This window comes from Macaca thibetana, chromosome 5, assembly GCF_024542745.1.
Source record: "Macaca thibetana thibetana isolate TM-01 chromosome 5, ASM2454274v1, whole genome shotgun sequence".
In the NCBI taxonomy this organism is placed as follows: domain Eukaryota; kingdom Metazoa; phylum Chordata; class Mammalia; order Primates; family Cercopithecidae; genus Macaca; species Macaca thibetana.
Window position 1 is genome coordinate 119,841,542 of NC_065582.1, and position 21,920 is coordinate 119,863,461.

At 37.1% G+C, this 21,920-nt stretch overlaps 1 protein-coding gene across 3 annotated transcripts in view; it reads right to left on the reverse strand.

Moving 5' to 3' along the window:
- Positions 1-2,771: 2,771 nt before the first annotated feature.
- Positions 2,772-21,920, reverse strand: part of CENPC (centromere protein C) — a 71,138-nt gene continuing 51,989 nt past the window's right edge. For all 3 annotated transcript variants that reach the window (XM_050792503.1, XM_050792504.1, XM_050792505.1), the window contains 4 exons: positions 21,823-21,918; positions 19,727-19,881; positions 5,052-5,142; positions 2,772-2,968 (listed from right to left, as the gene is read on the reverse strand). In XM_050792503.1, the coding sequence (XP_050648460.1) occupies positions 2,898-2,968; positions 5,052-5,142; positions 19,727-19,881; positions 21,823-21,918 (413 nt within the window). In that variant the 3' untranslated portion in view covers positions 2,772-2,897. The remainder of the gene's footprint in view (positions 2,969-5,051; positions 5,143-19,726; positions 19,882-21,822; positions 21,919-21,920) is intronic.

Consider the following 21,920-nt stretch of genomic DNA (forward strand, 5'->3'; position numbering starts at 1 on the left):
AGTTGAGTTCAAAAAGAACAGTGGTCTTAATGAGCAGAGAAAGATCACAATTTAGGACTGTTGAGAAGACTGAATTGTGATGCAGGGTACAGAAGTAGAAACTGAAAAAGAGCTCCAGAAATCTGCATGAGGTGCCCAAGAACAACAGAACTTTCTGCAACTTATATCTGTGGGTTAATTGCATAATAATTATATCTGTGACATCTAATGTGGTAGTCACCACTACCATGTGCTACTAAGCACTTGAAATGTGGCAAATGAGTAAGAAACAACATTTTAAATTTAAATAGCTACAACTTGTGACTACTGTATCAACCATTATAGCCCTAGAAGTTGGCTGAACAGTAGGCTGCAAATGTGCAGAGCAAAATTCTGAGACATGACAGAAGTCTATGAGCTGAACAGAGTACAGAGGTGGCAAAATTCAGATGTGGCTCTGACCAAGCAGACTGGAGAGCTTTTGCTGAACCATATGGGCTTTCAGTTTAGACACAGAAAGGATATACTTAAGCTGGGCACAGTGGCTCACAGCTGTAATCCCAACACTTTGGGAGGCCGAGGTGGGTGGATCACCCAGAGGTCAGGAATTTGAGACCAGCCTGGCTAACATGGTGAAAATTCGTCTCTACTAAAAATCCAAAAATTAGCCGGGCATGGTGGCGAGCACCTGTAATCCCAGTTACTCAGGAGACTGATGCAGGAGGATTGCTTGAACCCAGGAGGCGGAGGCTGCAGTGAGCCGAGATCATGCCATTGCACTCCAGCCTGGGCAACAAGAGTGAAACTCTGCCTCCAGAAAAAAAATAAAGAAAGAAGGAAAAAAACAAGACAAGAAAGAAAAAAAAAAATTGCTAAAGCTTTGGAAAAGAACTGTTGGAATCTGTGGCCTTCTTGAGTGAGGTCTCACCCACCCCTAGGTTGATCAGTAAAAACTAGTTTTGTCTGGCTGTAGTTAACTGAAAACTAGCAACTTTGCTGTAAGAGGAGTCTTGATTTACAGCAGAGGTATAAACCTACAACTCTGTAAGTCAAAAGTAAAAAAATCACTTAGGAATGGACAAGGAATATTTTTAGTTATTACCAAAGGTTACAGTCCTAGTCCTTGAAGAGCAACAGATCAGCCAGAAATTTAACAAGGTCCTGGAAACAGAAGGGTAGAGAAGAGTAACATGAGCTCTCCAAACATCTTTGGCAAACTGAAATGATGCATGCACAGAGGAGACTCAAGAGAGCATGGCAAATGTAAAAACCAAGGGGGGATTTGGGAACTGCCTGCTACACTGAATGCAGCCCCCATCCCACACAGAACAACCAACAGTGGATGGAAGGCTTATAGACTCAAGTGTTTGATCTTAACCTTTGTCCAAATGATTGGCTGACTGCTAAGCTATGCAGACACAGGAACTACCCCTAGCAAGCAAGAATAAATATTGAAATAAAGAATTTAAAAACAGAGCACAGACAGCCAGAACTTCACATCATATATAAGATAGATTCCACAGTTTGAGTCCAGTCAAAATGCTAAATTTAAAATACAAATCCCTTAGATATAAGACAAAATTGAGTTGCTACAATATGCTACCTAAAATGTCCAGCTGTCAACCAAAAATTATTAGACATGTAAAAACATAGGAAAGTGAAATATACTAAAGGAAAAAAAGCATTCAGTGAAAACTAAATCTGTATGAGCCCAGATACTTGATTAGTCAAGCCTTCAATAAGACTTCATAACAAATATATTCAAAGAAATAAAGGTAAAAAAAAAAAAAAAAAAGATTCAATAAAAATCACAATAGAAAATTATAAAGTATAAAAAAAAGCCATCACACTTCATTCTTCCTAAGTCCTACACCAGAGTTGCTTTGAATGTGTGTATTTAATATGTAAGACCTGAAAAGGGAGTTGACCTAAAAATAATTTACTGTGAAACATCAATTTCTTCAGAGTTAATGATAATTATATGCTAACCATACCAAAAACCACACCAAAAACCAAAAAAAACTTTTTTTTATGATTTTTCTAATTTTCTAATTAACCAGAGTTAATGATAATTACATGCTAACCATACCAAAAATATTGAATAAAATTTTTAGCTTAGATTTATTTATTGAGGGAAAGTTGAGGCCACATACAGAAAGCAATGGCAAAAGACACTGCCTCCAACGAAAATATGAACCAAAAAGCATGATGGAAAAACATTTACATGTAATATACTAAAGAGATGTCATGCGAACACAGACACAGAAGGTGAGAATACCATGTGATAATGCAAGTAGACTGAAATGCTACCTACCAGTGCAAGTCAAGGAATGCCAGAAATTGCCAGTAAACCACCAGAAGTTAGGAATAAGGAAGGATTCTCCCTTACAGGTTTTCGAACACATCACAGCCCTGACAACAGCTTGATTTCAGGCTTCTAGCCTCTAGAACTGAGATAATAAATTTCTGTTGCTTTAAGTCACTCATTTTGTGGTATTTTGTTATAGCAGTTTTAGGAAATTAACACAAATATGCCATTTACCACAGTTTTCTCCCATTGGATTATTTAATAATTAATGATTTAAAATTCATATTTGGAAAAGGTGTTTTTTAATGAATAGATATATTAATCGGTCTCTTTTGACACAGAAATGTTCTATATTTCATTTTTGTATTCTTGTCAAATTATAAAAATAATATCATAAATATGGGCATCGCTACAAGCTATTATGTATAGTCACTGAAAAATCGGAAAAAACATGGGAGTTAGAAATGTTTATCAAATACAAGTCTACACAAAAATGAATAAAATTTTTATTTTAAAACATCACAAGTAATTACAAAGACAAATGTCCCAACTATACAAACTGTTTTTCACATATACATATATACACACATATTTAAGCTTGGTTGATCTTTCATCTTTTTATCTGAGTAAAAAGAAGAACACTTTCCTCATTCAGGAGATTTTTGATGTTATAATAGTTACCTAAAAGTGATAAGAAAAAAAAAATTATTTCCATAGGAATCATTCCTTTTGATTAAGTATATAGCCATCACCTGACAGTTACAGTAAGACACAAAATAAAAACAATTCACCTAACCTAAGTAACTTACTTAATTCCATGAACTACAACATCAAGAGCTAACCATGATACGTGACCCAGATGAGGCTTCAGAGAACAGAAATACAAATTTCATATCGTTATGGTAATAAATGCAGGGATGAGTCAGTCAAGAGGGTAAGAAAAGAAAATCTCTTTCTGCAACCAATCTTTATTAGGTCTACAGAACTTCTGTGGATTCCTCTAAACCAGACATACTCATATATATATGAGTATAAAAGGTACAATGTTAAGTAGAATGAAATCTCAAAATTTTAAAAAGGCAAATGCTACTCTTAAATGAGGTAATAAATAACAGGAAAAGTGAAATACAGATGGACCACAATTATCACATGTGACAGGCTTATTAGAATTGAGTACTATCACTGTGACTTTCTATATACTAGAAATTGAGAAAGTATTCACAACAGTGCTGACATACTAAGGACTATGCAAGTATGACTATTATTATTGTCTCCTAACAGAATGTAAGCTCTATAAGAGCAGGGATTTTTGCCTGTTTTGTTCATTTATATATCCCAAATCTTCCAGCAATACATGGACATAGTAGACACTTTGTTTTGCTTTTGTTTTTGAGACAGAGTCTTGCTCTGTCACCCAGGCTGGAGTGCAGTAGTACAATCATAGCTCACTGCAACCTTGAACTCCTGGGCTCGTGCAATCCTCCTGTCCCAGGCTCCCAAGAGCTAGGACTGTAGGTGTGCATCACCATGCCTGGTTAACTTTTGCATTTTTTGTAGAGACAGGGTCTCCCTACGTTGCCCAGGCTGGTCCCGAACTCCTCACCTCAAGCCCTCCTCAGCCTCTCAAAATGTTGGGATTACAGGTGTGAGCCACTGCACCTGGCCCATAGCAGTCTCTTAATCACACTTGTTGAATGAGTGAATGAATGACAAGTGGATTAAAATGGCTATTTACAATAACTTTTGCTGTTCAATAGCTGATGAAGCATACCATTCCATTCTTTAAACAGTTTAAAATAATGTTCTAAAAACATAATTTCTTAGAGATAACATGGGGCAATTTTCGTTCTACTCTGGAATACAACATATCTGCTGACTAAAAATATATACATATTTATGTATATATACATATGTATATATATAAATATATACATACATATTATTTTGAGACCAAGTCTCGCTCTGTTCCCCAGGCTGGAGTGCAGTGGTGCAACTTCTGCTCACTGCAAGTTCCACCTCCCAGGTTCATGCCATTCTCCTGCCTCAGCCTCCAGAGTAGCTGGGACTACAGCTACCCACACCACGCCTGGCTAATTTTTTTGTATTTTTAGTAGAGATGGGTTTCACCATGTTAGCCAGGATGGTCTCAATCTCCTGACCTTGTGATCCACCCACCTTGGCTTCTCAAAGTGCTGGGATTATAGGCTTGAGCCACCGTGCCCGGCCAATATTTTTATAGTCAGTAGTAAACAACTCTTGTTCTCATGTATCAAAACATTAATTGGTTGGGCACAGTGGCTCACACCTGTAATCATGGCACTTTGGGAGGCCGAGGTGGGCAGATCACTTGAGGTCAGGAGTTCTAGACCAGCCTGGCCAACGCAGCAAACTCTCGTCTCTACTAAAAATACAAAAAGTAGCCAGACGTGGTAGTTCGTGCCTGTTGTCCCAGCTACTTGGGAGTCTGAAGCACAAGAATCGCATGAAACAAGGAGGTGGAGACTGCACTGAGCTGAGATCATGCCACTGCACTCCAGCCTGGGTGACAGAGCGAGACTCTGTCTCAAAAACAAAAAAACCACCACAAAATGCTAATACACTTACCTGATAATCAAATGAAAGGAAAATATGTACCAAACTATTTCCACATCCATCAGTCATATCACACTTCATTTTGACCACTGTGGCTTCCATTTCCATGGTGCCCAAAAACAACCATATACATGTTGTCTAAGTGAAATAAATTGTCTTTAATTATACTTACCTGAAGGAACATAGAACGAATCCCCAGTACTTATTATATAAGGTGTTTCGTGTAAAGTACACAAAAGGTCACCAAAGTTAACATAAAAAACCTGTAAAAATAAAAATAAAAATCTCATTCAAAATTGAATCATGACAATACTCCAAAGGAACCTTAAAATGTAGTGGGAAGAAAAACAATTCCCTACAAATGTGCCTGCTTTAATCTCCAGAACTTGTAAATACATTAAATTTCATGGCAAAAGAGACCTTGAGATGGGGAGATTATCTTTGATAATGTAGGTAGGCCCAATCTAATCACATTAAGCCCTTAAAAATAGAGTACTTTCTCCTGCTGGAAGCAGAGGAGAAATGAAGCAGAAGGAACAGTCACAGAAATCTGAAGCATGAAAAGGACTTGCACTGTTGCTGGTACTAAAGATGTGGGGCCATACACCAAGAAACATGAGTTATTTCTAGAAACTAAGAATGACACCCTGGTGAACAGCCAATGAGGAAATGGGAACCTCAGTCCTACAACCACTTGAAACTGAATTCTGCCAACAATCTGAATAAGATTGGAAACAGACTGGAAGTAGATTCGTCCCTACAGCCTCCAGAAAGAAATACAAACCTGTCAACATCTTGATTCCAGTCTTGTAATACTCTAAACAGAATACCTGGTCAAGCTCATGGTTCTCTCTACATAACGGTGCAATAGATAATAGAAGAGTATTGTTTTAAGCCATTAAATTTGTGAAACAGTCATGCACTGCCTAACAACGTTTCAGTCAACAACAAACTGTAAACATGATAGTGGTCCTATAAGGTTACCACGGCACTAAAAAATTGTATTGCCTAGTGACCTCACAGCCATCATGTCCTAGTGAAAAGCATTACTCATATGTTTGTGGTGATGCTGATGTAAATAAACTGCACTGCCAGTCACATTAAAGGATAGTACACACAGGAAAAAGTGGAGGACAGAAGGTAGGACTAACTTGCAGCTCCCACTCAGATGGACAGAACAGCATGTGGAAACTTCACATCATGAACTTCTTTGCTCCAAGAACTATCACAGGAACATACCAAGAAAACTGAAAGAATTCACAGACTCTTTGAAAGAAATGGCTTGCCGCTGCAAACTCCATGAGACAGCTGAAAAACTATGAGTGCCCAAAGTGTGAAAGGGGGGAAAGTCTGCCTCCAAACACATCCTTACTGGGGAACCTGAAAATCCAGGTCATGAGAGAAGGATTTAACCTTACCTAGAGCTGAAAGGAATTGAGAGACCCAAGGGAAATATAATAGTAGAAGCAAAGGTGGGAAGAGCCCTGTAAGTACTCCTGGTTTCCAAGGAAACCATTTCTGACTTTCTCTCACAGGGTTCCTTGGGGAGGGCTGCCAGTGGAACTGGGGAAGGACCACAGGAAGAAGGAAATTTCTAGTTGAACTTTAAATAATTTTGACCACGCATGAATTTTCCTGGGCAGAATTGGGGGAAGGGCGAATAGGAAGTTCAAATACAAGCCAGGGTAGGGGGCAAGGGGCAGGGCCTGAAGGCCCAGCTTCCTTTCTCAGCAGGGAGGCTTGTAGCCTGGCACAAAATGTCAGTCCTGCTCACTGGTTGCCTGGATACAAACTTGGTTTGGTGGGGCACAGTGGCAGTGAAACTGGCCTCGCCTAGCTGCATGGGAGCTGGGTGAGGCCAGTCTGTCGGCTTCCCCCACTTCCTTGGTGACCAGTATGATGCAGTGGAGACAGCCATAATCCCCTTGGGAACATAAGTCCAGTGGCCTGGGAACCATACTCTCATCCCCTACAGTGGTCACAAGAAGCTCAGCCCAAGGAGAGTCTGAGCTCGGACACACCTAATCAATCCTACCTCCACCTGATGGTCTTTCTCTAACTGCCCTGTAGCCTAAGACAGGAGCTCTAAGGCCCCACACATCACCTGAGAAACCTGAATACTTATCCAGGCAACCTTGTATCAGCAGATGCTCTCTTGAAAGTACCACCTCCTGGCTGGTGGCCAGCCACCTGCTAGCACAACCAATATTAAAGAAAACCAGCACATTAAACAAAACTACAACCAAAGACCCTCACAGAGTCTGCTTCACTCCCCTGCTACCTCCACCAGAGGAGGTGCTGAGATCCATGGTTGAGAGACCTGAAGACAGATCATATCACAAGACTCTTTGCAGGCACTTCCCAGTACCAGCCTGGAGCCCCATAGCTCTGTTGGGTGGCTAGACACAGAAAAGCAATAGCAATCACTTCAGGCTGCCTCTCTGGAAATATAATCCCTAGGGGAAGGAGGAGAACACCACATCAAGGGATCACTCCATTAGACAAATGAATCTGAATTGCAGCGCTTGACCTCCAGATGTTTCCTCTGACATAGTCTACCCAAATGAGAAGAAACCAGGAAAACAATTCTGGTACTATGACAAAGCAAGGTTCTTTAACAACCCCAAAAGATCATACTAGCTCCCCAGCAATGGATCCAAACAAATAAATCTCTGATTGCCAGAAAAATAATGCAGAAGGTTGATTATTACATTACTCAAGGAGGCACCAGAGAAAGGTGAAAACCAACTTAAAGAATTTTTTTAAAAAATACAAGACTTGGATGACAAAATCTCCAGAGAAATAGATAGCATAAATAAAAAACAATCACAACTTCTGGAAAAGAAAGGCACACTTAGAGAAATGCAAAATACATTAGAAAGTTTTAACAACAGAATCAAACAAGTAGAAGAACTTCTGAGCTCAAAAACAAGGCTTTTGAATTAACCCAATCAAAGACAAAGAAAAAATAAATTTTAAAAAAATGAACAAAGCCTTGAAGAAGTTTGGGATTTTGCTAAACGACCAAACATAAGAATAATTGGTGTTCCTGAGGAAGAAGAGAAATCTAAAAGTTTGGAAAAATTGAGGAAATAATCAAGGATAACTTCCCTGGCCTTGCTAGCAATCTAGACATCCAAATACAAGAAGTTCAAAGAGCACCTGGAAAATTCATTGCAAAAAGATCATCACCTGGCCACACAGTCATTAGGTTATCTAAAGTCAAGACAAAGCAAAGAATCTTAAGAGCTGTGAGGCAAAAGCATCAGGTAACCTATTTTAAAAAAACAACCTATCAGATTAACAGCAGATTTCTCAGCAGAAACCCTACAAATCAGATGGGACTGAGGTCCTATTTTTATCTTCCTTAAATAAAACAATTATCAGCCAAGAATTTTAGTATCCAGCAAAACTAAGCTTCATAAATGAAGGAAAGATAAAGTCTTTTTCAGACAAACAAATGGTGACAGAAATCCCCACTAACAAGCCAGCACTACAACTGCTAAAAGAAGTTCTAAATCTTGAAACAAAAACTCAAAATACACCAAAATAGAACCTCCTTAAAGGATAAATCTCCCAGGGTCTGTAAAACACACACACACACACACACAAAATTCAGGCAACTAGTACAATGAATAGAACAGTACCTCACATCTCAATACTAACATTGAATATAAATGGCTTAAATGCTCCACTTAAAAGACACAGAATGGCAGAATGGATAAGCATGCACCAACCAAGTACCTGCTGTCCTCAAAGACTCACTTAACACATAAGGATTCACATAAGCTTAAGGTAAAGAAGTAGTAAAAGATATTCCATGCAAATGGATACCAAAAGACAGCAGGAGTAGCTATTCTTATATCAGACAAAACAGACTTTAAGGCAACAACAGTTAAAAAGACAAAAAAGGCCATTATATAAGAAATGGACTAGTCCAACAGGAAAATATCACAATCCTAAATATATATGCACCTAACACCAGAGCTCCGAAATTTATAAGACAATTTCTACTAGGCCTAAGAAATGAGACAGACGGCAACACACTTACAGTGAGGGTCTTCAATACCCCCACGGACAGCAGTAAACAGGTCATCAAGACAGAAAGTCAACATAGAAACAACGGACTTAAAGTATACACTGGAACAAATGGACTTAATAGATATTTACAGAACATTCTACCCAACAACTGCAGAATATACATTCTATTCATCAGCACATGGAACATTCTCCAAGATAGACTGCATGAGAGAGACCACAAATCAAGTCTCAATAGATTTAAGAAAACCAAAATTATATCAAGTACTCTCTCAGACCACAGTCGAATAAAATTGGAAGTCAGTTTCCAAAATGAACGCTCAAAACCAAGCAAATAGATGGAAATAAAATAATCTGCTCCTGAACAACTGTTGGATCAACAATGAAATAAAGATGAAAATTGAAAAATTATTTGAACTGAACAATAACAGTGACACAACCTATCAAAACTTCTAAGATACAGCAAAAACAGTGCTAACGGGAAAGTTCATAGCATTAAATGCCTACATCAAAAAGTCTGAAAGAACACAAATACACAATCTAAAGTCACACCTCAAGGAACTAGAACTAGAGAAAGAAGAATAAACAAAACCTAAACCCAGCAGATGAAAAGAAATAACAAAGATCAAGCCATTTGGTAGAACTAAATGAAAATATAATCAAAATTGATAGACCATTAGTGAGGTTAACAAAGAAGACAGAAGATCCAAATAAACTCAATTAGAAACAAAATAGGAGATATTACAACTGATACCACAGAAAGACAAAAGATCATTTAAGGCTCGTATGAATACCTTTATGTATACAAACCAGACCTAGATGAGACAGATAAATTCCTGGAAATATACAACCCTTCTAGATTAAACCAGGAAGAAAAAGAAACTCTGAAAATACCAATAACAAGCAATGAGATTGAAATGGTAATAAAAGAATTGTCAACAACAACAAAAAGTCCAGGCCGGGTACAGTGGCTGACGCCTGTAATCCCAACACTTTGGGAGGCAGAGGCAGGTGGATTGCCTGAGGTCAGGAGTTCAAAACCAGCCTGGCCAACATGGCAAAACCCCGTCTCTACTAAAAACACGAAATTAGCCGGGTGTGGTGGTGCATACCTGTAATCCCAGCTACTTGGGAGGCTGAGGCAGGATAATCATTTGAATCTGGGAGGTGGAGGTTACAGTGAGCTGAAATCGCACCATTGCACTCTAGCCTGGGCAACAAGAGCAAAACCCCGTCTCAAAAAAAGAAAAAGAAAAAAATTCCAGGACCAGATGGATTCACAGCTGAATTCTATCAGACATTCAATTTATCTATCAGAAGAGAGAGATAAATTCCTGGAAATATACAACCCTCTTAGATTAAACCAGGAAGAAATAGAAACTCTAAATAGACCAATAATAAGCAGCAAGAGTGAAAGGGTAATAAAAGAATTGTCAACAACAAAAAAAGTCCAGGACCAGATGGATTCACAGCTGAATTCTATCAGACATTCAAAGAAGAATTGTTACCAATCCAATGAAATGATTCCAAAAGACATAGAGAAGTCAATATGCAAGTCAATAGATGTGATACACCACATAAAAAGAATTAAAACCAAAAATCACATGATCAGCTCAATAGGGGCAGAAAAAGCATTTGCCAACATCCGGCACCACTTTATGACTAAAACCCTCAGCAAAATCGGCATAGAAGGAACATAACTCAAGGTAATAAAAGCCGTTTATGATAAACCTACAGCCAGCATCATACTGAACAAGGAAAAGTTGAAAGTATTTCTCCTGAGAACAGAAACAAGACAAGGTTGCCCACTTTCACCACTTGTATTCAACATAGTACTAGAAGTCCTGGCCAGAGCAATCGGACAAAAGAAGGAAATAAAGGGTATCCAAATTAGAAAAGAGGTAGTCAAACTGTTGCTGTTTGCCAATTATATGATCATATACCTAGAAAACCCTAGACTCATCCAAAAAGCTCCTAGATCTGGCAAATGAATTCAGTAAACTTTCAAGATACAAAATCAATGTACACAAATCAATAGCTCTGCTATACACCAGCAGCAACCAAGCTGAGAAACAAATCAAGAACTCAACTCCTTTTACAATAGCTGCAAATAATAATAATAATAATAATAATAATTTGGAATACACCTAACCAAAGAGGTGAGAAATCATAGACAACATAAACAAATGAAAACACATCCTATGCTCAAGGATGGGTAGAACCAATATTGTGAAAATGACATACTGCCAAAAGCAATCTTCAAATTTTCAAATTCAATGCAATTCCCATCAAAATACCATCATCATTCTTCACAGAACTAGAAAAAGCAATCCTAAAATTCATATGGAACCAAAAAAGAGCCTGCATAGCCAAAGGGAAGACTAAGCAAAAAGAACAAATCTGGAGGCATCACATTACCTGGCTTCAAACGATACTATATAGTTACCAAAACAGCACAGTACTGAAATGAAAATAGGCACATAGACCATGGAAGTGAATAGAGAGCCCAGAAGTAAAGCCAAATACTTACAGCTAACTGATCTTCAACAAAGCAAACAAAAACATTAAGTAGGGAAGGGACACCCTATTCAACAAATGGTGCTGGGATAATCAGTAAGGCACAGGTAGAAAAATGAAACTGAATCCTCATCTGCCACCTTATACCAAAATCAACTCAAGATGGATCAAAGACTTGAATCTAAGACCTGAAGCCATAAAAATTCTTGAAGATAACATCAGAAAAACCCTTCTAGGCATTGGCTTAGGCAAAGACTTCATGACCAAAAATCCAAAAGCAAACACAACAAAAACAAAATAGATGGGACCTAATTAAACTAAAAAGCTTCTGCAAAGCCAAAGAAATAATCGGTAAACTGGCAACGGCAGAGTAAACAGACAACCCACAGAGTGAAAGAAAATATTCACAAACTGTCCATCCAACAATGGAATAATATCCAGAATCTACATGGAACTCAAACAAATCAGCAAGAAAAAAACAAACAATCTCATCAAAAGGTGGGCTAAGGACATGAATAGACAATTCTCAAAAGAAGATACAGAAATGGCCAAGAAGCATACAAAAACATGCTCAACAATAACTAATGATCAGGAAAATGCAAATCGAAACCACAATGAGATACCACCTCATTCCTGCAAGAATGGCCATAATCAAAATATAGCAGATGTTGGCCTGGATGCAGTGAAAAGGGAACAATTTTACACTGCTGGTGGGAATGTAAACTAGTACAACCGCTATGGAAAACCTTAGTAGAGCTAAAAGTAGATCTACCATTTGATCCAGCAATCCCACTACTGGGTACCTACTCAGAAGAAAAGTGACTCACTATATGAAAAAGACACTTGCACACGTACGTTTACAGCAGCATAATTTGCGACTGCAAAAATATGGAACCAACCCAAATGCCCATTAATCAATGAGCAGATAATGTGGTATACATGTACCATGGAATGCTACTCAACCATAAAAAGGAATGAAATAATGGATAGCATTTGTAGCAATCTGCATGGAGTTGGAGACCATCATTCCAATAAAGTAACCCAGAAATGGAAAACCAAACATCGCATGTACTCACTTGTAAGTGGGAGCTAAGCTATGAGGATTCAAAAGCATAAGAATGATACAATGGACTCTGAGGACTCAGGGGGAAGGGTGGGAGGAGGAGAGGGATACAAGACTACACGGTGGATAGAGTGTACACTGTTCAGGTGATAGGTGCACCAAAATCTCAGAAATCACCACTAAATAAATTATCCCCTGTAACATGGTTTAGCTTTGTCTCCCCACCCAAATTTCACCTTGAACTATAGTTGCCATAATCCCCACATGTCATGGGAAGGACCCAGTGGGAGGCAGTTGAATCATGGGGGCGGTTACCCTCATGCTGTTCTCATAAGAGTGAGTTCTCACAAGATCTGATGCTTTTCCCCCTTGTGTGCCAATTCTCCTTGCTGCCACCATGTGAAGAAGGACATGTTTGCTTCCCCTTCTGCCATAATTTTAAGTTTCCTGAGGCACCCCCAGCCCCACAGAACTGTGAGTCAATTAAACATCTTTCCTTTAAAAACTACCCAGTCTTGGGCAGTTCTTTATAGCAGTGTGAGAAAGGACTAATACATCCTATAATCCCAGCTACTTGAGAGGCTGAGGCATGAGAATTGCTTGAACCCAAGAGGCAGAGGCTGCAGTGGGCCGATATTGTGCCACTCCAGCCTGGGTGACAGAGGGAGACTATCTCAAGGAAAGAAAAAAAAAAAAAAAGAAATTATCTATGTAACCAAACACTACTTGTTCCCCAAACCCTATTGAAATAAAAAAGTATAACACAATTTTGTGCAGTACAAAACAGTTGGTAACGATAATAAACAACTATGCCACTGGTTTATGTATTTACTATACTTTTATCCACTTAGAGTGTACTCCAACTACTTATATAAAAAGAAGTTAAGTGTGAAACAGTCTCAGGCAGGTCCCTCAGGAGGTATTCCAGAAGAAAGCAATGTTATTATAGGAGATGACAGCTCCATGTGTGTTATTGTTCCCAAAGACTTTACAGTGGGACAAGATGTGGTAGTGGAAGATACTGATAATGATCCTAATCTCGTGTAGCACAAGGGTGATTTGTTGTTTGTGTCTTAGTTTTTAACAAAAAAGTTTTAAAAGTTAAAAAAAATAGAAAAAAACTTATAGAATAAGGAAATAAAATATTTTTGTACAGCTGAACAGTATGGTTAAGTTTTAAATATTACAAAAGAGTCCAAAAGTTAACAACAATAAAAAAAAAAAGGATATAAAGTAAAAATGTTAGATGAGGTTTATTACTGAAGAAAGAAAAATTTTGTTTATGAATTTAGTGTGGCCTAAGTCTACAGTATTTATAAAGTCTACGGGAGTGTAGAGTAATGTCCCAGGCCTTCACATTTACTCAGCACTCACTCACTGACTCATCCAGGGCCACTTCCAGTCCTGCAAGCTCCATTTATGGTAAGTGACCTATAAGTGTACCATTTATCTTTTATGCCATATTTTTATTATACTTTTTCTACATTTAAATACACAAATACAACTGTCTACAGTATTCAGCACAGAAACACGCTGTACAGGTATGAAGTACGGAAGCAACAGGGTATCCTATATAGCCTAGGCTCATAGTAGGCTATATTATCTTATGATGTTCATAAGACAAAATAGCTTAATGACCCATTTCTCAGTGACCCATAGTGGTAATCTGTTAGAGCAGCAACTGAAAACTAATACAGCAGGTGCCCCCAAAACCCGGGACAGGGACCGCTACTGGCAGTGGCCTGTTAGGAATGGGTTCACACAGCAGGAAGTAAGCAGCAGGCCAGTGAGCGTTACTGCCTGAGCTCCGACTCCTGTTGGATCAGCAGCAGCATTAAATTCTCTCAGGAACATGAGCCCTATTGTGAGCTGTGCATGTGAGAAATCTAGGTTGTGTGCTCCTTATGAATATCTAATGCCAACTCCCACTGCCACCATCAATTTCTGTGGAAGAAAAATCGTCTTTCTGAACCAGTCCTTGGTGCCAAAAAGGTTGGGGACCCTTGTAATGCAGGAAGAGATTTCTTTTGCTTTCCCTTATTATTTACTGGCTTATGAAAATTCCAGAGCCACTGTAAAGATTATCACCTACAGGCTGGGCACGGTGGCTCACGCCTGTAATCCCAGCACTTCGGGAGGCTGAGGTGGGTGGATCACGATGTCAGGAGATCAAGACCACTCTGGCTAACACGGTGAAACCTCATCTCTACAAAAAATACAAAAAATTAGCCGGGTGTGGTTGCGGGCGCCTGTAGTCCCAGCTACTCGGGAGACTGAGGCAGGAGAATGGCACGAACCCGGGAGGCGGAGCTTGCAGTGAGTTGAGATTGCGCCACTGCACTCCAGCCTGGGTGACAGAGCAAGACTCCGTCTCAAAAAGATTATCACCTACACTAAAAAAATACCTAGGCTATATGTATGCCTCTGTAAAGGTCACATGTTTAGGACAACAAACTACTCAATCTGAAGAATCAAAGAAAACAAAAAGCTAAATCCCTATTCCCCTCAAAATCATATGTTAAACAAGCATCAAGATTAAGAAAGTAAAAGAGAATAAATCTCTCAATCATGCTGGCTTCCATATTCAAACGTGGCAAATTTCATACTTTATACAGAGGTAGCATCCTGGCAGTGACCTAGTTTTTTGAGCAACTAAAATAAACAGTAAAAGGCCTTCAAACTTTGAGATTCAGCCATTGTTAGAAATTAGTGTGTCCCCTGAAAATTCATATTCTGGAATCTTAACCCCCAATGTGATGGGATCAGGAGGTGGTGAATTTGGGACGTAATTACGTCCTGAGTGCAGAGCCTTCAGGAATGGGACCAGTGCTCTTAAAAGAGACACAGATCAAAGTCTATGATATTCTGATTATAGCAGCCCAATCTGACTAAGACATCCATCAAGAATGTTTTGCCTCAGATAATTATTCGCCTCCTTATTTTTTTATTACTACTTTGTACAATGATCATAATATACCAACCAGAATAACAATAACAGCTAGCACTTATATAGCACTTACTCTGTACCAAGTAGTATTATGAGCACTTTATTCTTATTTATTTAATGTATATGCCCACTAATGAGACAGTTACTACTTTGGTAGCTTTTCATAGATGAAGAAACTGAGGCACAGAGAGGTTAAGTAATTTTCCAAGGTCACAATGTAAATGGCAGAGCTGGGGTTTGAACTCAGGCATTTAGATTACAGAATTCATTCCCCAACCACTGTGATATACTACCTCCCTAAATGGGGAAAAAAGCCCCCTGAAATGTTCCAAAGGTATTTTTATAACTTAGTAAGACATAAAAAAAAGTTCTTATTACATCCAAAAATAATTTCCCTCAATCAAAAAGACAAAAGTAATACTAAAAAGTCAAGTATATATTTCTAGTGTTTTTTCTCATCTATTCAATTTGGTTCTCTAAGCACACCTCTCCTCATTTCTGTACACATTTAATTAAGAAAGCTTTTGAAACATACAAAAATAGAATGATGAACTCTCATGAATACTTAATACCAACCACCTGCCCAAGCCAGAGTCTACTATCCTCACTCCATCTTATTTTGAAATAAATGCCAAGTAACATAATTCATCTGCAAATATTTCAGCATGTACTGAAAGATCAAGCCCTTCTAAAAAACATAACCACAATACTGTTATCACACCTAAAAAATGAATATTTAATACCAAAGACCTAGTTAATAGTCAAATTTCCAATCATCAGTGAAAATATATCTTCAAGGGTTTCTTTGAATCAGGATCCAGGTTAGCACCACACACAGTGATTGGTTGATCTGTTTCTTAAATTTCTCAATCAATATTAGTGGTTCTCAATCAAGGTGATTTTGCCTCTAAGGGACAATGGACAATTTCTGAAGATGTATTTGATTCTGTCACAACTAGAGCGGTGCTACTGGAATCTAATAAGTAGAGGCCAGGTAAGCTTCTAAATATCCTACAACAAACAGGAGAGCCCCCACTACAACAAAGAAGTATCTAATCAAAAATGTTACTAGTGCCATGGTTGAGAAACCCTGATTCCCTAGGTTCTACCTTGTTCTTTTTTTTTATTTCTTACATTTAATTTATTGAAAACATTAAGCAGTTTGTCATAAAAATCTTCATACAGGTGGATTTTGCTGACTATATCCCCAGGTATCATTTGAAAGGTTTCACCACCCTTTATTTCTTGTAACCTGGAAGTTAAATCTAGAGACTTGACCAGATTCAGGTTTTGTATTTGCTTTTGGGTTTTTTTTTTTCTTTTTTAAGGCATGGGGTTGGCAAGATTACTTCTTGGATAGTGTTGTATTTTTCTATCAGGAGGCACATAATGCCTGGTTGTACTCTTTTTAGATATCTGTCAGCCACTTAGCTGGGCCTTGATGCCTAGATCCCAATAGCTTATCAGGGATTGCAAAATCATAATATTTTAACTCAAACATTCCTTCTTCACTCATTAGCTGGAATATTATTCTAGTAAGAACAAACATCTCATCTATTATTTGATTATCTAATAGCAGAGTTTATATAGAAAAGGCAGAATCAGTTGTTAAAGTGAGTTGGCTTCCTAGAATCCTCCAACAGTAACAAATTTTTGTTGCTGTTGCAGTAGTAGTAGTCTTACAGATTCATGGATTGATATAATTGATACATATCAATCTACTGAAGCTATTCTTGTTAACACTCAAGTTTCATATCCTTAGTCAGCCAGTGGTAGCATCTTCAAGTTGGAAGCTGAAACATGACCCAATCTTAATGGTTTCTGATTAGTAGTTTGCTATCAACTCCAAGCTCAGTTTCAGGCCTAGAATCAGGCATTCCTCCAAGGAACTGGTTCTTTTAAGTAGGTTGCTGTCACTTTTTTGTTTTTTTAGCTCTAGAACATTCATTGTCTAATTTTAAGAATATTTTCATTGGGTTTTTTTCTCTCGCCTGAAATTCTTATTATTTGAATTTAGGCATGTTTTTCTCTCTTCTCTACATTATTTAACTTTAATATTTTCTACTTTTTAATTTCCTTCTTGTCTCCTGGGAAATTCTACAACCAGCTCTCATAATTAATTTGTAAATTCTTCTGTAGTTTGATTTTAATAAACCTACTACTCTTTTAAATATTCTCTAGTAGTGTTTGAAAGAGAGTTAATGGCCTGTGCTGGTTCTCCATCTTGTTCTCTTCATTATTTTTTTCAAAAGCATATATTTGTAAGTGTGCTTCATGTTTTAAAATGTAAAAATATTAGTTTTATTTAAAAAAACTTCAACTTTAATTTTCATTGTAAAAAGTTAAAGGTAATATATAGAAGAAATAAAATCAACTAAAATAACTACATAATCACACAGTAAAACATGTATTCTCTTCAAGATTTTATTTACATTTTTAAAATTCTAGTTAGACAAATAGATAGTATATACAAAGAACTTTTATCTTGTATATTTGCTTAAATGTTTATCCCAAGGGTCTTCATATACAGCTATTCTTCAAAATAAAATGTCAAACTAATTTTCATGTGCTTAGTGCAGTGCCTGCAACACCTAAGTTCTGTATAACTGTTTATTATATCATAGAATGCTTTATCATTACTAAGTCAAAATTAAAATGCAACCATTTTCTTCCTGTAGCACACTGTAGTGGTTTCTAATTCTGCAATTACCATCAATGATTCCATAAATAACTACGTATGTTCAGCACCCCTCACTCTGAACTTTCAAATTACTTCCCTAGGAAAAATTTCTAGAAATGAGATTCACAGGTCACAGGGTATGAATATTTTTCTAACAATTTCCATTAACTCAGTAACTATAAAGTGTCATTTGGATTTAAATGTGTATTCCTTTGAATATTAGCCAGATTACACACTTTTAAACATCTACTACTCAAATTTCCTTTTGTATAATAAAGGCATTACAGTTTAATAGGTAACTGCTATTAGTTCAGTGATGATATTTCATATTTATCTTCATTATTAGTTATTTTGTTATTATACAGGGACCATTCTATGCTTTTAAAATGTGTTATTTTCACTCATAATAATAACTGGAGGCCTATAACATTTTCAGTTTGAATTAATGAATATTGTTAAATTATTTTAAATCATGATTCTAGCTATACTGATGTAGTAACAATCTTTGACTTTCATATGTATCTTTTCCTTGCCTTGCCTAAATTTGCCCTTCTTTGTTAATATAAATTCAAGGGTGTTCACAATTTTTCCCTCCTTTCTGAATTTACTTTACGTCTGTCAGTAAAGAGAATCATTCTGAATGTGATACTTTAGTAGCACAATTTCAGACTCCTGAAATGTCAGATACTGAAAAATGTTCCTTAGTTATATTTTTTTAACTGCTGGTATAATGTTAAATATTCTTAAAATTTGGTGCTTTTCAAATTTTATATTCTACAATTTTTGAACTCAGAATACAAATATTTTATATATATATAAAATATTCCTGCTATACACACACACACACACACACACACATATAAAACAGACCAATGCTGCAGAGGTGTATGTCTCTAAATGGGGATGGGAGTGGAAGGAGATAAAGAGAAAGAAGAAGACAGAGCCTGAGTGACCTTGAATCTCATTACAACTTCAGCCAGTAATATTGTTACATATAATAGTATATTATTTAGTACTTATTGAAGCAACTAGCTCTTAGTCCTGAGTCTATTGCTAAATAGTTAAGTAGTTTTTTTATAATCTCACTCATTTTTACTTACTTTTTTCTCAGGTTACTGTTTTATTGATATATAATAATTTTACATAATTTTGTGGTACATGTCACATTTTAATATCTGTATGCAATGTGTAACGATCAAATCAGGGTAATTGGGATATAAGTGATTTTTAAAGAAGTCTTTAAACCTATTTCTCCATTGCATTATCATAGAAATGTGGAATTAGATTTAATCTCTATAATCCCCCCCAGCACTAAAATTCTAATGATTTGTTTGCAAACCTATATTTAAGATGTTTTTAAGTAAAGAACATTGCTTACATTTCTGAATCTCAAAAGAATACAGTGCTATGCAGGGAACAGATACTGTGAAATAACTGTTGGTTAGTTGACTCTAAACAGATTTAACAAATAAAAATCTTTCTCTGTGTGGTGTAGTAATAGAATTTCATTTCTGAGGAAACAGCATTTTAATGTCTCATCAAATCCAATAAATCAGAGTTCTACCAATAGTGAAACATAAATATATAAAAAAAAGTACTCACCAATATATCTTGGCCAACATGCTGCTTTCCCTTTTCCTCTTGTGGTCCTAATATCAATTTCCCAGTAGAAAAAAAGGGTGTGTCCAATGTCTTATATACCTTCAACTCACCATGTTTAACAAAAAATTGATATGTATCTTGTGGCCTTACAAGATCTAGGAGCAAAACAGTAATACAAATATAAAACAACAGCAATGATATTGGTTAATAACATATAAACATACATGTAATAAAGAGTTATTTCTGGATATAAGTCTGCCTTAGAGAGACAGAGCCGTTTCAGATCATTAACTCTAGAGATAGAATGCCAGAGGTCAAATCCTGTCTCTGTCTTAAAAGCTGCATGACGTTAGGCAAGTTAACTTAAGCTCTCTCTCACTGTGCCTCAATTTCCTTTTTGGTAAAATGAAATAATAATAAGTTCATCTATTCGATGTTAATGAGCTGCTGTGAATATCAATGAGTTAATGTGTGTAAATTATTTAAAATATTTTCTGGCAAAAAGTAAGCATTGTTAGTACCAGCTGAAGAATACGAATGGCAGCATTATAGGAACTGAGACAGAAAATAAAATTAGCTGAAATACAAAAAAGAATTCTTTATTTTTAAAGTTTGACATAAACCACAATGTATCATCACCATGCCAATAGATTTTTTTTCCTGCTTGACTAATAATTTTTATTAGGTAAACTTTGTGAGAAAGCAGAGCTCTAATGGTCGCTCATAAATTACTACCTCACTTACAAAAATTTCCATCACTTAACAAACCTTTCCAGATATATAATTAATAAACTATTCTGTTATCAACGTCTGATTCTGTTTCCCAGGATATTTGGGAATGTTAGTGATCCTACAGACTACATGATATAGAAACAAATATATATAGAGAGAGAGTAGATTCAAGAAACAAATAAGAAATGAACTTTTGACAACACTCACAATAACCTGATAGAGTACAGCAATGCTTTCAGTTAAGACACTAAACAAAACTCCATATCTCTAAGCTCTGTTGCCAAATAAATAATCTACATAGAGATACCTTTGCTAAGATGTTAAGATATTAAATGAAATCTATTTTCATAGTCAAAATTTTAAGTAGGAGTACCATTATTACCACTTTTCTTTTTTTTTGAAATAATTTTATTTTTTTTTGAGATAGGGTCTGGCTCTGCACGCCCAGGCTGAAGTGCAGTGGCATGATCTCGGGCTCACTGCAATCTCCGCCTCCCAGATTCTAGCAATTCTCCTGTCTCAGCCTCCCAAGTAGCTGGGACTACAAGCACCCACCACCATGCCCGGCTTCCATTACCGCCTTTCTGATTTGACCTACTTCTCCTCTGATGTAGGAAAACAGCCCTTAGTATTCAATGGTACAGTCATAACAGTTGTTAAAATATTTAAATATTTTTATATATATATATATATATATATATATAGAGTCTGGTTGTTAAACAGTTGAGTAATACATAAACTCCTATCCCACTATAACCCATCCCTTGGGCATCTTACATGACCTGCTAGAGACTAAATATTTAATACCTATTCAATACAGCAGGAGGCTTCCATGACTTTGCAGCACCAGCTTTAAGGTTAAACCTGGCATTTGTACAACTGATTGATGCCCTTGTTAGTCATCCTCACAAAGGATTCATATTCCAGGTAACATTACTGCCACCTGTAGGCCCAAAAGTTTGTCTGTGCCCTACCCATGATCCCTGCCTGGCCTCATGGTAAGAGTATCCTTGAGTCTGCCAACTATCTACCTATAATTCCCCATAAACAGCCTCTGTTCCCATGTGTCCTCCTGGTCAAAGAAGGCCTAGACGCTGTTGGGGGTGGACAACATTCCTGATTGTAGCACTTGTGCCCCAGAGAACAAGTCCAGGGTGTTACGTGTACCCTGGAGTTGTCTGACATCAATATTCCCCTACAGTTGTCTTCATATAGGCTGCTTATTGGAATTAGACTCTCTTCTGGACTTTAGCACTGATAGAATTGGGGAGAGAAAGGGAAAGTAGAGAGGCCAACCATCAAGCAAGCAATGTTTTCTTACCAGTTGTTTAATTAAGTATTTTCAATATCATCCCTGATCTTACCCATGAGAATAATCTCTCTTGTTTCTGGGTCCTTTACCCTCGTTGGCTGCAAAGGATCTCCAAGAGGTATACCTAGATTTACCATTAAGCTAGTCTCT